The sequence below is a fragment of the Xyrauchen texanus genome, chromosome 18 (genome assembly GCF_025860055.1).
Source record: "Xyrauchen texanus isolate HMW12.3.18 chromosome 18, RBS_HiC_50CHRs, whole genome shotgun sequence".
Lineage (NCBI taxonomy): Eukaryota > Metazoa > Chordata > Actinopteri > Cypriniformes > Catostomidae > Xyrauchen > Xyrauchen texanus.
The window spans coordinates 7223275-7237694 of record NC_068293.1 but is presented as its reverse complement, the minus strand read 5'-3'; the positions used below and the strand labels follow the sequence as shown (position 1 = coordinate 7237694).

The window sequence follows — 14420 nt, the reverse complement described above, 5'->3', positions numbered from 1 at the left end:
TGGTAGTCAGCGTCAATGATCGCTGAACTACCCAGACATTAATTATTGAACCAAAAACCTCTAAAGAGAAGATGCTTGAAAATAATCTGTCTCCCGATGGATGTAGTTATAATTAGTGAGTTAAGGCAGTTGTAATTGGAAACAAGGATTATGGGGGAATGTTAAAAGAAATGCAATCAATTGTCTTTAAGCTACAACAAAATATTTAAATGATTATGCACTTTGCATACCTTGTTGATTTTAAAACATTTATTTTTTCACTCTACTATTTATAGCTTTAATTTTATGTGAAAAATTAAACAAAAAAAATCTTTAGTCTTCATTAGTTTAAAATGTTATAGTAATGCTTTACTTATAAAATGGGCTGTCAACTTTATATTGAAATTGTCTTGGTTTAAGTCTCAACGCAAAGATTACCTTATCGTTTAGCCCCATCTTTGGCATCTTTTTAACAAACAAGCCATTATCTTTTAGGTTTGGATTTTAGGCTTTTCAAAGATAATCCTATGGCATTTTGGACCTGTTCATCCACCACACAGTTTGAACATCAAGGTACTTCAGGTCACACTGCTTACTGAGTTCTTATTGACTGGCATGAGCCGGAAAACTTGACCTTGTCTGAATGATGTCATAACCTGAGCGTTAGTCCCCTGGCCTCAATTCAACGTTTGCATGATCTAATATCTGCTAACTGGTTGCTGTTTGTTTGAAATGTCAGTAGAACTGACAGTTTAATAAAGTGAAGTAACTGGGACTACATCCTTAAAGCATTCAGCAGTGACTGTCTTAAGTGATTTCATGTCTTGAAATAAGACTTCGATAGGTGTCACTGCAGAAAGTATTTTTGTATCCGTTACATATTTAGTACAGTAATGTGTAGCAACAGTGTTCCAATCTTATAACCAGATGGAAAAGAGTGTTAGGTGAATTTGGATGGCAAATGAGCGGAGTTATTTTTGTTGAAGAAAAAACTGCTGCTCTTCATTGGCACAAATTATTTATCATGCATTAAGAGAGTCCATTGTTTGGACTGTAACTCTCAATACCACATGCACTTGCTATTTCTGACATGATCTGGCTTTTTGTTTTGTTTTTTATTGTTAAGGTTTTTTATTTTTTGTAAATAAGGTCTTTACAATTGTCTCTAGAATTTTTTTTATTTAGCAGCAGCAAGGGATTTAAAAACAAATATTTTGGCCTTTCGACCAAACTAAAAATATTTGTGATCGTTCCTTGGCATCAGCACCTGAACTAGCTGGAAGAGCATGGTGACAATGTTATTTTTATTTTTTTGGCAGTAATGACCATCATAGCTTCCCCAGTGGTGATTTTAGGAAAATAAATTCAGTGGTTATGGAGTAAATGTATAGTTTGCTATCAATGGAGTAATTTACCTTTATTCATAAGTAGTTTGGCCACTAGGTTTTGCTGTAACACAATTTATTTGGAATTTTTAGGGCAATGCAGCGATGATACGTACAAAGTTTCGTGAAACCGCAGAAGGGATGTCAAGATAGAGCTTTACTTTGTTTGGTGCTTTCACCAGCAACTTCATTGTTATATCTGGGCTCTGTCAGACATGCAAAAATTCTGTTTGTTTTCTAAGGATTAGACAAAATATTGATCTGAGGCAATTTTATTTAAGATTAGACAAACTTTGAATAAGTAGATTTGGAAAGCAGTTAAACACAGATCTGTTCAAAGTGGCAGAAAAGCCATTTTCAAAGACATAGTAAAATCGGTAATTGCAGTATTCTGCAGGCCCCCATGCGAACATGAACTATGTTTCCATCCAAGGATTTTTTGCGGAAAAATGTTTTATCGCATCAAAATAAAGTTGATGGAAACGGTGCCAACCTGCGATAGGTGCAACATCAGGACCAATATTACAGTCCTTTCAGAAGGGCAACTGTTCCCTTTTGATTGAAATTCCTCTTCTGATTGCTTTTATTTTTTTAATTAAAATGATAGCAAACAGGCTAATTTTAATGAATTGTCTCAATACTCTCCCTATTTTACCAAAACTTGAGGAAAAAAATTGGGGACATCTGGGAGGTAAATTGGCGATAAACACACATTCCTGAATGAAACTGCTTCAGGGCAGATTTTTTTTGTGCTAAACCAAAAACTTATGCAACAGTGTTTTATTAGGCATGACGTCATCACGCACATCCTTTTTATCAATAAAAGGCCATTTGATTGGATACGGGCAGAAGACGGCAAATGTTGCAATATTATTTTCCGCATTTTCGCTTTGTCGGTATCTAAATGGCGCAATAGGTGAATGGAAACTAGGCTATTGAGAGATGAAGCAAGATTTTTGGCTAGTTTTAATATTTTGACCAGTAGGTGGTGTTGTCACTATTTAACACCGTTACTGTAATCTCAGCTAAACTGTGTTATAGAAGTTTTTAGAGGGGGAAAATTCACAGATTACTGATATGGTGGCCAAAATAGATCATTTTTGTGCTGGGATGAAAGACCTTTTCTATGTGGTTTGTTCACTGATATTTAAACAAATATTTTGATCAAAGAATATTTGACATTATTATTATACATTGTCAACAAATTCTAGAAATGAACTCTTGAGAAAATAAAGAATAAATAAAAATACAATAAATAGCTGAAAACATTAGTACTGTTTTTTGGTATCAGTCAGTTGCTGACCATTAAAATAAAGAATAAATTCAAATAAAATAGCTTAAAGGGTAACTAAACCCCTGCTCAGAGTCTGACTCCACCCACTAGCAATATTTGAAAAATGCTCAAAGTGGGCAGACCCCAGCGGGGATAGAGGGGACAAGCTGAGGGGGGGGAGGGGGGGGGCGTGCACCTGAGACCCGTAGTGACAGATTAATTGACAGCTGCTGTCAGACTCTAAAATGGAGAGTGTCTGGAGTGACGCAAGTAGCTTTGCCACGGAGCGGTATTTTGAAGTCGAGGACCTTTCTCCCCCACCTTCACCTGAAGTGGAGGAGGGTGAATTGTCTGTGGACACAGGGCCGGAGCCATATCAATTCGAGCCACTGGCTCAAACTGCGGTTTTAACTCCCTGTTGAGCATCCGAGTGCGCATTCACCTTCACTCGTGTGCAGGAAAAACAAACGAAACGCTGTTCAGTGATGTTTATCCTTTTAGCAGGATTTTTATTTAGCAAGCTTCACTTGAACATAACATCAGTTAGCTGTTCTCTCAACTTAGAAGAATGTGACGTAAAGCGTAACGTCATCATGTACAAAACCGTATACCTCCAAATAAAACTATACAGGTAGTCAATACCGTAATACAATTTATACGGGTGCAATACATTTAACACTCCCGCATCGCGAACGCGTTTGTCGGCCCCAGAGGATTAACTTTAGCCTAACCATAAATTGTGATTCAAATATATATGATCACTCACCTCAAGACGCCGCTGAGGTGGTGGAGTCCATGCAGGAGGAGCAGCGTTTGGCACTGCGTCGCTTTTCAGCGTGAGCTGTTTGGAGAAGCCCATTTCCACCTCCATTGCGTTGGAGAAGCAATCCCGCGTAAAATGCAGTTTGCACACAACTCCAGCTCTAGGCGGTAACTCGCGGTCTTCCAGAACAAGGACGTGCAACCCCTGGCGCCTAATTTCCAAGTCTGCTGGAAAGCTATACAGTCCAGCAGTGCTGTTGCAACCAGAAACACTACACCTACATACCATCCTGACCACTGTACTAAATACAGATAATCTACGCTAACTTGAAGCTATCCTAACTGACGCTAATACTATGCTACTAACTAACTATGCTTCTAACAATACTACACTAACAAATATGCTAATTAACTACCTAGGCTACACGAAATAATCTAAATAACTATATAAATGCTATGCTAAATAGATGCTAAAATACTCTATCCTGATCATTTTCAATACTCGCAATTCCAACTCCTGACTCGCTACAGTGGTTTTGACGAAACGAGATGGTTTTTATACTGCCATGGGCGTGGTAGCTCGTACCAAGGGCGTGATGAGCTGGAACCTGCTTACGTCACGAAGTACCGCAAACAGCCAATAGGAAAATTCAACTGCAGTAGCCACCGTTCAACCTGAAGAGGGCAGCACTCAGACGTTTTTACACCATATATTGTAGAATTAAAACACTTTATACACAAATGTCAAAAAAATTACTTGAATCATTGACCAGTACTAATAAAGCCCCATTCTTACAGATCATTAACTAAAAAAAGTTGGTTTAGGGTTTAGTTACCCTTTAATAAACCTCAATCGGTTGTAAAACAAGAAGCATTTACACCTGCCGAGTCAAGAGATAGACAGCGGCGGTGGTGTTACACAGTATTCTGCTGTTCGTGGGAAACTTTCAACAGTGGAAAACCAGACTTTTAAATATTACATTTTATAAATGCTGTTGACAGGAACCGTTCGGTTGAAGGGGGTACCAAACTGCAAATCCTGAATAAAATAGTTTGTTGAATACATGTTTACACATTAGCTTACACTCAGCTGACTAGGTATGAAAGTAGCTACGTGGTTGGCTAGTTAGCTATAAGCTTGTTTTCACTGAGATAGATGGACCAGCATTGCTTCTCACCAACTAGGTAACAGCGTAGCATTAAATCAACACTCAACAGACACAATCCACCACTGCACAGTTGTCTGATGAGCTGTAAAAATATTCTGTTTACCTTTCAATCTGCTACATTACTGACTGCGTTGACAAACTATAGCTGGCTAACAGCAAACAGACATGAGTGATATGGTTGTCAGGGACAGGGTTAACTTTACATTAGTTATATTGAAAAGGGAAAATGATGGGGTCTGTGTTTATTAACTTTCCAGTATGTATTTCACAAACTAGTTAGCAGCTTACTGTGAACACACGGTTTAACTCTGCCCTGTCTGCAGAGCCACCATCAGTTCAGAGTCAGCTCTGTAAACAATGGAGTCGGAGCACACTCTGCTGGGCTATATAATGACACCAATTCAAGCATTGTTTTCTGCAATATGTTCTGAAAGTTTCTTTTTTTTGGCTTCATTTTGTCTGTATTTACTAGAGGAATGATGCAAATTATTTCTATAATTATGATTGTGGATATATAGTCTCTTTGCATTTCACAGTTGCCAAATTCTCAAACATTTTAGCAGTTAGACACAGAAATGTTTGTCTAGATCAGGATAAAGTATGCTGGATGCCTCTCCCTGTACTTTATGTATAGTTGTGGTTAGCTGAGACTGCTAACCAGCTAACTAACTAACCATCAGGTGGATGTGCATGCTCTGCAGTGTGAAAGGATTGATTTGACTAAAACTCTTTGTAAAATAAAACTGCATTCTTAAGCATTTAGGCCTATTTTTCATAATTGTGACATTGATCAGGATGACAGCTGAGCCCAGTCTTAAAGGAGCATGTCATGCTTTATTTTCTTCCTTGAGGATCACTTGAAATGTTAGTAAATTTTTTTGCAGATCAAATGGTTATATTGTATTGCGTGACCTTTTTTCACCCTGTTTCTGGCCCTCCATCTGAAATGCTCTGTTTCTGTGTACGACTGGTTTAAGAGACGCCTACTGTTATGATTGGCTAACATTATTGCAGAGCAAATGCCCTCCTGCCATTTTTTCCTGAGGAAAAAAACAAAGTAAACTTTCAAGCAATTTACAAAATCACCTAAAAGTACTAATTCCAAGTAATCAAGTCCAGGTAATCGTTAATAGCTAAATGTCCTAATATGTCCTAAGCACACAATCAAATTCCACAGTTGTTTGACTGAAATAAAGTTTCTGAAACATTAGAATTACACTTCTTATCAGCATTACTGTCCTGTTCAATATGATTTCCTCAAACTTTCTAATCCATATTTATTTTTAAAGCTGGAATCCTTGGATCTCAAAAGATTAATCCAAAGAATACAAACATATCTCACATTGAGACGTTCAGGAACTTTGTTGGAATTAGTCTCTCATTCCTAACGCAGGGATCCTACAGAAGGCTATTTAGAGATGCAGTTTTGGGACTTTTTCTTTTTTTTTTTTCTTTTGGTTAAAAGTTAACTTCTACAATTTCAGTGTTGCAGTACCCCAACCGCTCTCCCTCTCAACTCACTGCAATGGTGACATATGTTGTGGAGGCAGGTATATTCAAATTACACTGCACTGTGATGTCACAAATTAGATTTCAAAACAAGTCATTTTGCTGAGTGGAAACAATAAATGCTTTTTTTGGATGGGAGAGGAGTTTTTTGGAAGCTTTGAGTTCTGAAACTCATAGGATATTTTTAAAGTACCTCCTAATATGTCCAAATTTGACATGATCCCTTAAACCTTTTAAACAAATGTTGTACAAACTCATGTTTTCCAACTTTGATACACCTAAAGTATTTCCTTTTTTAAGTTTTTACCAGGAGCTTTCAGGAGCTTTTAAGAAAAAGTACCAGAAAAATAGTCTGTATTAATTAATTCATTGAAAATCTTCCACCACTGCTCTCAAATCTCATTTACATGTCAGCATCTTGCCAAATGTTGTTCACCATTATTGATGTTAAACCTGGCATAATACATTTAAGTTTAAATGGGCACATACAGAAGAGAGCTGTTGCAGGTGTAAGTGTTATTGAGAAACACTTTCTAACAGGGATCTTGAATGTTTGCATGCAGTTCACTTTAAGTGCATTGATTTAATGCATGAAGTGTGATGTCATAGCAGAGCTAAGATAAAACAAGTAGTTTTGTGCTGTGGTCTCATTATGTTCATCTAATGCCTGAGTGGTTTGTTTCTTTAAAGTTTGTCAGTATTTAGGTGTGCTACTGATGGGAATACATTCCCCTAATACCACAGATGTGTTTAGAGCCATTGTTTCATTAGTTGAAATCTATTTTAAATTTTTTGTCCTGTAGCTTCTCCTCAGTCAAAGCAGACTGCTGCTGGTGATGCTGATGTTGACATTATATTTGAGCGTAAGCCAACTAAAGATCAAGCTGAACTGGCTGCCAAACTCAGGCTTCCTCCTACCTTCTTCTGCTACAAAAACGTGCCTGGATACATCAGTGATGATGATGATGATGACAGTAAGAGCTAAACTATCTGCACTGCTTTTCAAACAATTATTTCTTAGTGCCATGCATGCAAAACTACCCTTGTTTTTATTTTATTTAATTATGAATAATTTCTATAGCCCGTGAGTAGCAGCAAAACACCAATTCCTGACTAAACTCTTGATAAGCAGTTTATATAATTTAATAAATGTAATAAAACAATTTGTTAAATGCCACATGACCTGCTTCACCAGTACTGCTTACTAGGGCTGTGCAATATATTGAAAATTCACAAGATATTATAAATGGATTGTACCGTTGTGAATATCAAGATGATATTAATGCATTTTTATTTGACATTTAAGTTTCCTGAAGAGCTTGTCTTAGTCTTTTCACATCTGACGAGTACGAGTACAATATTCAGCTTCATTGAGTTAAACGTCAGGAGTCTGTGTTAATCCAATTTATTTAATTGAAATATTTTTATTATTTTCGGCCCAATTTTGGAATGCCCAATTCCCACTACTTACTAGGTCCTCGTGGTGGCATGGTTACTCGCCTCAATCCAGGTGGTGGAGGACAAGTCTCAGTTGCTTCTGAGACAGTCAGTCTTATCACATGGCTCGTTGTGCATGACATCGCGGAGAGACTGAGCATGTGGAGGCTCATGCTATTCTCCGCGATCCACGCACAATGTACTGTGCGCCCCATTGAGCGCGAGAACCACTAATCGTGACCACGAGGATGTTTCCCCGTGTCACTTTCCCTCCCTAGCAACCGGGCCAATTTGGTTGCTTAGGAGACCAGGCTGGAGTCACTCAGCACACCCTGGATTCAAACTCTTTGTCAGTTTTGTCAACTATAACGAAGATAATTAGCTAAAAATACATGCTGTTGACAATAATATGATAAAAAATAATGCAAGGTATTAACAGTGCACTAACTTTATTGTGTGTGTAAAGTTTCATTATCTTCCCTGTGGTCCAATGATAATGTTAAAGTTTTTCACTTGGGATGTGCACAGTTACAATTTTTAACATTGTTAACCACAAGGTTTCATATTTGGTTCTTCTCGTGGTCATGTTTGGGATGCACTTAGAAAAATTTAAGTCTTTTTAACTTTACTATGCGGTGATCCTGCATGAGGTGCTGAAAGGGAAAAGTGAGATTCAGCCAGCGCAACAGTCAAAGACAACCGTACAGCGCCTGTCAGTATCACAGATCTATAACAGAAAAACAGTGCAGAATGCACAAGCACTAGCTCTTTCCTTGAACAATTGATCCAAACCTGGCTGGAAAACCTGACTGATTGTCGGAACTCGTCAATTTTTTATGGCACTTTTCCACTGCACGTTAAGGTTCTACCCCCCTCAACTTTACTTGCTTTACATTTCTGAGCTTACATTTCCACTGCCGTTTAGTGCCACTTCAATGTGGGTGGGATTATAGGCTGATCGTCATAGTTACGCGGCCTCTACTGCCGTGACATCATAAACGTGACACAAACTGATAAACAATAACAGGACCTCTAGCTGTTAGCTACTAGCTCATTGTGCTACATAAAGCAGTTGTTACATGGTGATTTTACACAAGTGTAACCGTTAAATTGGCCTGGTTGTTGTAGAAGCAGTCAAGGGCGCACTCCCCTCCCATTGCTCGTCGGTTTAGATGGTGTCCATTTGGTCGAACCACTTCCACTTTCTTGATGGTTCTGTAGTCACTTGTTTTTTTTAACTTTCCCTACACTGTTGGTAGGTCCGTTGGTAGCAGTGTGCTGCCAACAGCAGAGACACTTCCTGAGAGACTTTTTCGCTCATCGCTAACGAGTGGACCGTCTGCACCTCGTTTATTGACCATGGTGTGGTTATGCACACACACATTTCTTTTTTCACAATTCAAGTCGCATGAACAAATGATACTGTTATCGCTGTTTATAACTTTAAACTTGCGGGTTGATGTCATGTGTCGGAAATCAAGTGACGCTGGTTGTCGATCCTCCCTGACCTATCAGTGATATGCAGGATTTTGACGTCACATTTAGTATCTGCTCGGCTCGCTCTCAACCGAGGTGGTACTAAAAAAAGTACCAGGTTCTATCCACCGTGGGGAAACCCCAAAAAACGAGCAGAGTGGAGTCGAGTTGTACCCTGCAGTGGAAAAGCCCCATTAGGTTGCAGACCTGTATTGCATGTGTAGAATAACAGAATAGTGAATTTGATATTAGAGTAGTGAACTGTCAAACAGTTAACTGAATGTCAACTATCCGTGCACATCCCTAATTTTCACCAAATCAGTCATAATTTAGTAATGTATAATAATTTCCACCTTCTCTGTTCATCTGTCTGAAACGCTTTGTTTTGAAACTCAATCGTAAGAGAATGAACAACCCCACAATATTATAAAACTACATTTTAGTGTTACACAATGCACATACAACTCATTGCTTCTGATTATATTAAACTGTTCATCTCAAGCACAACTGTTAACACTCACATCCTATCTATACTTGACACGAGAGGCACATCGCAGCAAAAGCAATAAGACCCTCCTTGTCACAAACCCATCATAATCAATGATGCTGTCTGCCATGGAAGCTTCCGTTGTGGAGCCTCACACCAACAGTAAACAGGTGTCTCTTTCCATTTTGTGCTGGTGCTACTACTGCCAGCAACACAAACTGTTTTGAATGTTTGTGTCGACGCGCCTGGTGTAAACAGCCTCAAGCCGTTGTGTTACTTGTTGTCAACGGACGAGCCCCGGTGTAGACAGGGTGTCGGCACCATAAATAATCAAACGGTCATGACATTTCAAATATTCATGATTGGAACCGTTTACTTGCATATTTAAATGGGTGCAATAGTGTTTAAACTGCCCCATATCCTTCAATGACAATTCTTTGACAGCTTGAATTGTTTTATGACTGGTTCACAAGCAATCTTCACTGAGTTATACTGAAGACACATCGAGATGACACCTACACATGGTCCAGTTTCCAGTATCATCCTGCACTGAGGAGCACATTGCCGGAAACGTGTCAATTATACATCGCCTAGTAAAGTTAAAAACACTTAAATTTTTCTAAATGCATCTCGAAACACCTGCGTTTCTTCATTCATTGTGCTGCGTTCTAAAGAAAGGTACTTTAAGTGTCTGTTACACCATTAAACATGATTGCAGTTTATTTCAGCGTTTGATAAATGGTAAGACAGTGTTTTTCCCAATTTGGTCTGGTGTGTGTATTTAGTACAATAATTAGACAAGTTCAATATAATTTGATTTTAAACCACTTAATCAAAGCACTCCAAAGAGGCTATTTAACCGCAACTGTGTGACTCCACACACGATAATATTTGTATTTGTTGCTTCACAGATGTGTGAACCTGGACACTCTAAACATCTTTCCTAGCACTTCCTGTGTTTAATTTCTTTTGTATTCTCATGGATCTGTGTTTAGATGAAGATTTTGAAACGGCAGTGAAGAATCTGAAAGGAAAGCTGTACCCTGACGGAGGTGACCAAGCATCTGATCACGGTAGGTTGTTCGGAGACACTGGTGTAATGAAGATCACTTATGTGAAATGTATTTGACTGCTTTCAATTTGAGATTGGGTTTGAATAGTTTGTGTCTCTCTTAAATTACATGTGTGATTTTTGCAGACTTTGAGTGCACTCTCGTGTGGGAGAAGAAGGCCACCCCAGAGGAGGAGCAGAGAGCCCGACGCCTGCTGCTGCCCCCCACGTTCCTGTGTGGAGTAAGCAGTGATTCAGAGGCTGAAGTGGATAAACCAGACGACTTCAACACTGAGGTGCAGAAACTAATGCAATCCCAGGTGAAATGGCATTCTTGCATAATGTTTACTTTATATAGGGGTTTTATGAAGCCCATAAGACAGAATTTTCATTTTTTAAATGTATGGCTTATTCTGGTTGATCAGGTAAAGCAAAACACTTCCCATGATGCAGCAGACAGTCAGCAAGAGCAGCAGTCACCAGAGAACACTGATGCCAGCTGCCCTATTGACCTCTCTACGAAAAAGAGCAGTGAGGTAGACTCCAGTACTACTGCAAGTAAGCAAGATTCCTGTCCTCTTGAGTGTTTCAAAATAGTGCTTTAGCTGTTAGAGCGTTTGCACAGTAAAATGTGGACATTATTTCATTCAGGATTTGCACAAGGTCCTTAAAATACTTGAATTTATCTTTTAGAAATGCATGTACTGAAATACCTGGAAAATTGACATGTTTTGTTGAAAAGTGCTTGAAATTAACCCTGAAAATTTCTATACATTTAGCATGCCTGAGAAACGCATTCGTTTTACACAGATCTTTTGAATATATTAATGATATCTCCCTCTCACATTGTACAAGTATAATGCTACTCATTGTTGTGTATAGTTCTGGTAAGCATGAAGAGTCACTTGTAAGTTTCAGAGATTTTAATAATATATCAAGGACAAGCAAACAATGACATTGTGTTACATTACAGGCAGCATCTAGTGTAGACACACTTTTGTTATTCATTTTTATAGGCACTAGCATATGGAACCACAGTGCCATCTCGTCGACAGTAATTACTTATAAAAAAAAAAAAAAACACAACACTCCCCATTAATGGGACACCTGTTGCTGTCGGGAGCTGACCAATTTGGTGAAATTCGGCTCGAAAGGAGTCACAGCACAATGAAGTTGCGACTAAGTTGCAGTCGGTAAGACGCGCACGGAAGCGTGACTTGATGCGCGACATTGTAGAAAATGTGCGTTCACAGATGTATGTTGATCCAAATATGGAAGGCACTTTCGAACTTAATAATCTGAGGTTCTGTTCAGGAATGTTTCACCACATTTCTGTAACTGAGGATGCTTGCTGCGCTGTATGGGTGTTTCCTCTTGCCTGAACATTCATCAATTCATCTTCAAGTGGGCGGCGTGGCAAACCGAAAGTTGCAGCCAAGTCCTTGATTTTTTCCACAGGGAAAGTGAAGGGCTCTCTAATGAAATGTCCAGCAAATTGAAGTTTGTCAAAATCTGAAAAACGAGAGATTAATTTCTCTTGCATTTGACTGACAGTTGCAACAAATCTTTCTCTCTGTTGTGTGTCCAACACACACTTACTCGTGACATTCAGTTGTGGGAAATGAGTTAAATCACCATCTTTTGAGTTGTAGAGTGTACAGTCCTAACTTCATTTTGAAACTCTTAATACAGCACAATAGGTCATCAACGTGTTTTCCGTCACCTTGGAGTTGCAGGTTTAGCTTGTTTAGGTGAACTGTGATGTCTGCAAGGAAGGCAAGATTGATTCTCCATTCCTTGTCTCTCAAGACTTGAAATCTCTCTCCCTCGCCAATGTCATAAAGAAAGTGATCTATCTCTGGGAGTAAAGCCAGAAAGCGATTTAAGACCTTTCCCCGACTTGGCCATCTCACTTCGCTGTGCAGAACAAGGTCTCCGTAGGCACCTTCCAATTCGTCCAATAATGCAACAAACCGGCGGTGCAGTAGAGGGCGTGCACGAATGAAGTTGACCACCTTGACCAGAGTGTCCATAACCTTCAAGAGGTATCAATCTGCTAACTTGCTGCACAGTGCTTGCTGGTGCACAATACAGTGAAATGCCAACAATTCAGGGGATATTTTTCGCATTTCACCAACAAGACCCTTGTGTTTTCCTGTCATTGAGGGTGCACCATCAGTAGTGATGGAGTTGACGGAGGATGCCGGTATGTTCATGTCTTTGCATGCTTCATTAAGTGCTTGATGAATGTCCTCGCCCCTTGTTCGTTCATGAAGCGATTTCAATGCCAATAAATCTTCAGTAACTTCAAATGTTCCTGAATTGACATCTCACCCAAATGCAAAGCTGAGCAACTTTTTTCTTTTTGCTGAGCAAAATTTTCATCTGCTGCCAAACTGAGTGCCGAAGCAGTGGCTAGCTTAGTTTTTAATTGTTCCGTCAAATTCTCAGACATTTCTGAAATTCGACGTGTAACTGTGTCATTACTGAGCTGTAAACTTTTTATCCTGCGGATTATTTTGCTCTTGTTGCTCAGATCATCAAATAGACATTGTGATTCCAGAAAACAGTTTTTAACTAGTTCCCCATCACTGAATGGTTTGCCGTGTTTGGCAAGGAGCCATGAAATTTTTTACGTTGCTAATGTCACGGCCTGGGACACTTTTAAACTAGCTTGCATTATGTTCTGTTCAGCAATCGCATTTTTGTCAAGATTAGTTATCTTGAGAGCTCTGTCCTGAGATCCAGCTGGGAATGTCTAGTCAAATGATGCATGGGTGGTATCGAAATGTCTTTTGACATTGTAGGTTTTGCATATGCCCAGTACTTTGCTACAGAGCAAGCAGAAAGGCTGCCGGTTCTTCCATTCTTCCAGCACTCTCCTACCTTCACTGCTGATGCTTCGACTCTTCTTGTTTGTATGTGTTCCTCCTTTGTCATTTTTCTCATTTCATTTCTCTCCCCTAATAACAATTTTGTCCATTTTGCTTCCAATTTTACCTAATGACTGCTGATGACTGTTTTAATTCTTCCAAAGCACGCTTGCATGTGCTCGTTAACTGCGTAATCGCATGAACTCACGTAACTACGTGCTCACATAGTTGGTCTGCACATGTCTAAAAATAATACATGATCACCTAAATTTTATAAGATGAAAAAATGTAATAGTTCAAACTTATATTTGGTTTAATAGGCTACATATATAATATATTTTTTTATGAATTTAAAAATGAAAACAAATTGTAAAACTGAAAGTTATTATTTAAATGTGGGTAGCATATCGCGGGCCACACTTCCATGCGTGACGGGCCGCAGGTTGAGAACCAATGAGCCACAACATTAAAACCACTGACAGGTGACTGAATAACATTGAGTATCTCTTTACAGTGGCACCTGTCTAGGGTGGTGTATATTAGGCAGCAAGTTGAACAGTCAGTTCTTAAATATCACGTGTTAGAAGCAGGAATAATGGGCAAGCACAAGGATCTGAGTGGCTTTGACATGGGCCAAAATGTGATCGGTTCAGAGCATCTCTAAAACGGCAGGTCTTGTGGGGTGTTCCTGGTATGTAGTGGTTAGTACCCACCAAAAGTGGTCCAAGGAAGAACAGCCGGTAAACCGTGACAAGGTTCGTTGATGGAAGTGTCTACAATGGGCATGTGAGCGTTAGAAAATGGCCATGGAGCAATGGAAGAAGGTGGCCTGTTCTGATGAATCATGTTTTCTTTAAGATCATGTGGACAGCAGGGTGCTTTGTATACCCGAGGAAGAGATGGCACAGAATGCACAATTTTCTTCTGGGAAACCTTGGGTCCTGGCATTCATGTGGATGTTACTTTGACATATACCACCTCCATAAAGATTGTTGCAGACCATGTACACCTTCATGGCA

The 14420-nt window shown here is 39.2% G+C and overlaps 1 protein-coding gene across 2 annotated transcripts in view; it reads left to right on the top strand.

Moving 5' to 3' along the window:
- The window catches only part of ranbp2 (RAN binding protein 2), a 73389-nt gene that overhangs the window by 37678 nt on the left and 21291 nt on the right, over nt 1–14420 (top strand). Inside the window, exons 20-24 of one of the 2 annotated variants that reach the window (XM_052148994.1) lie at nt 475–552; nt 6881–7051; nt 10473–10550; nt 10676–10848; nt 10954–11086. In XM_052148994.1, coding sequence (XP_052004954.1) covers nt 475–552; nt 6881–7051; nt 10473–10550; nt 10676–10848; nt 10954–11086 — 633 coding nt within the window. The remainder of the gene's footprint in view (nt 1–474; nt 553–6880; nt 7052–10472; nt 10551–10675; nt 10849–10953; nt 11087–14420) is intronic. The other variant, XM_052148995.1, reaches the window with a different exon arrangement.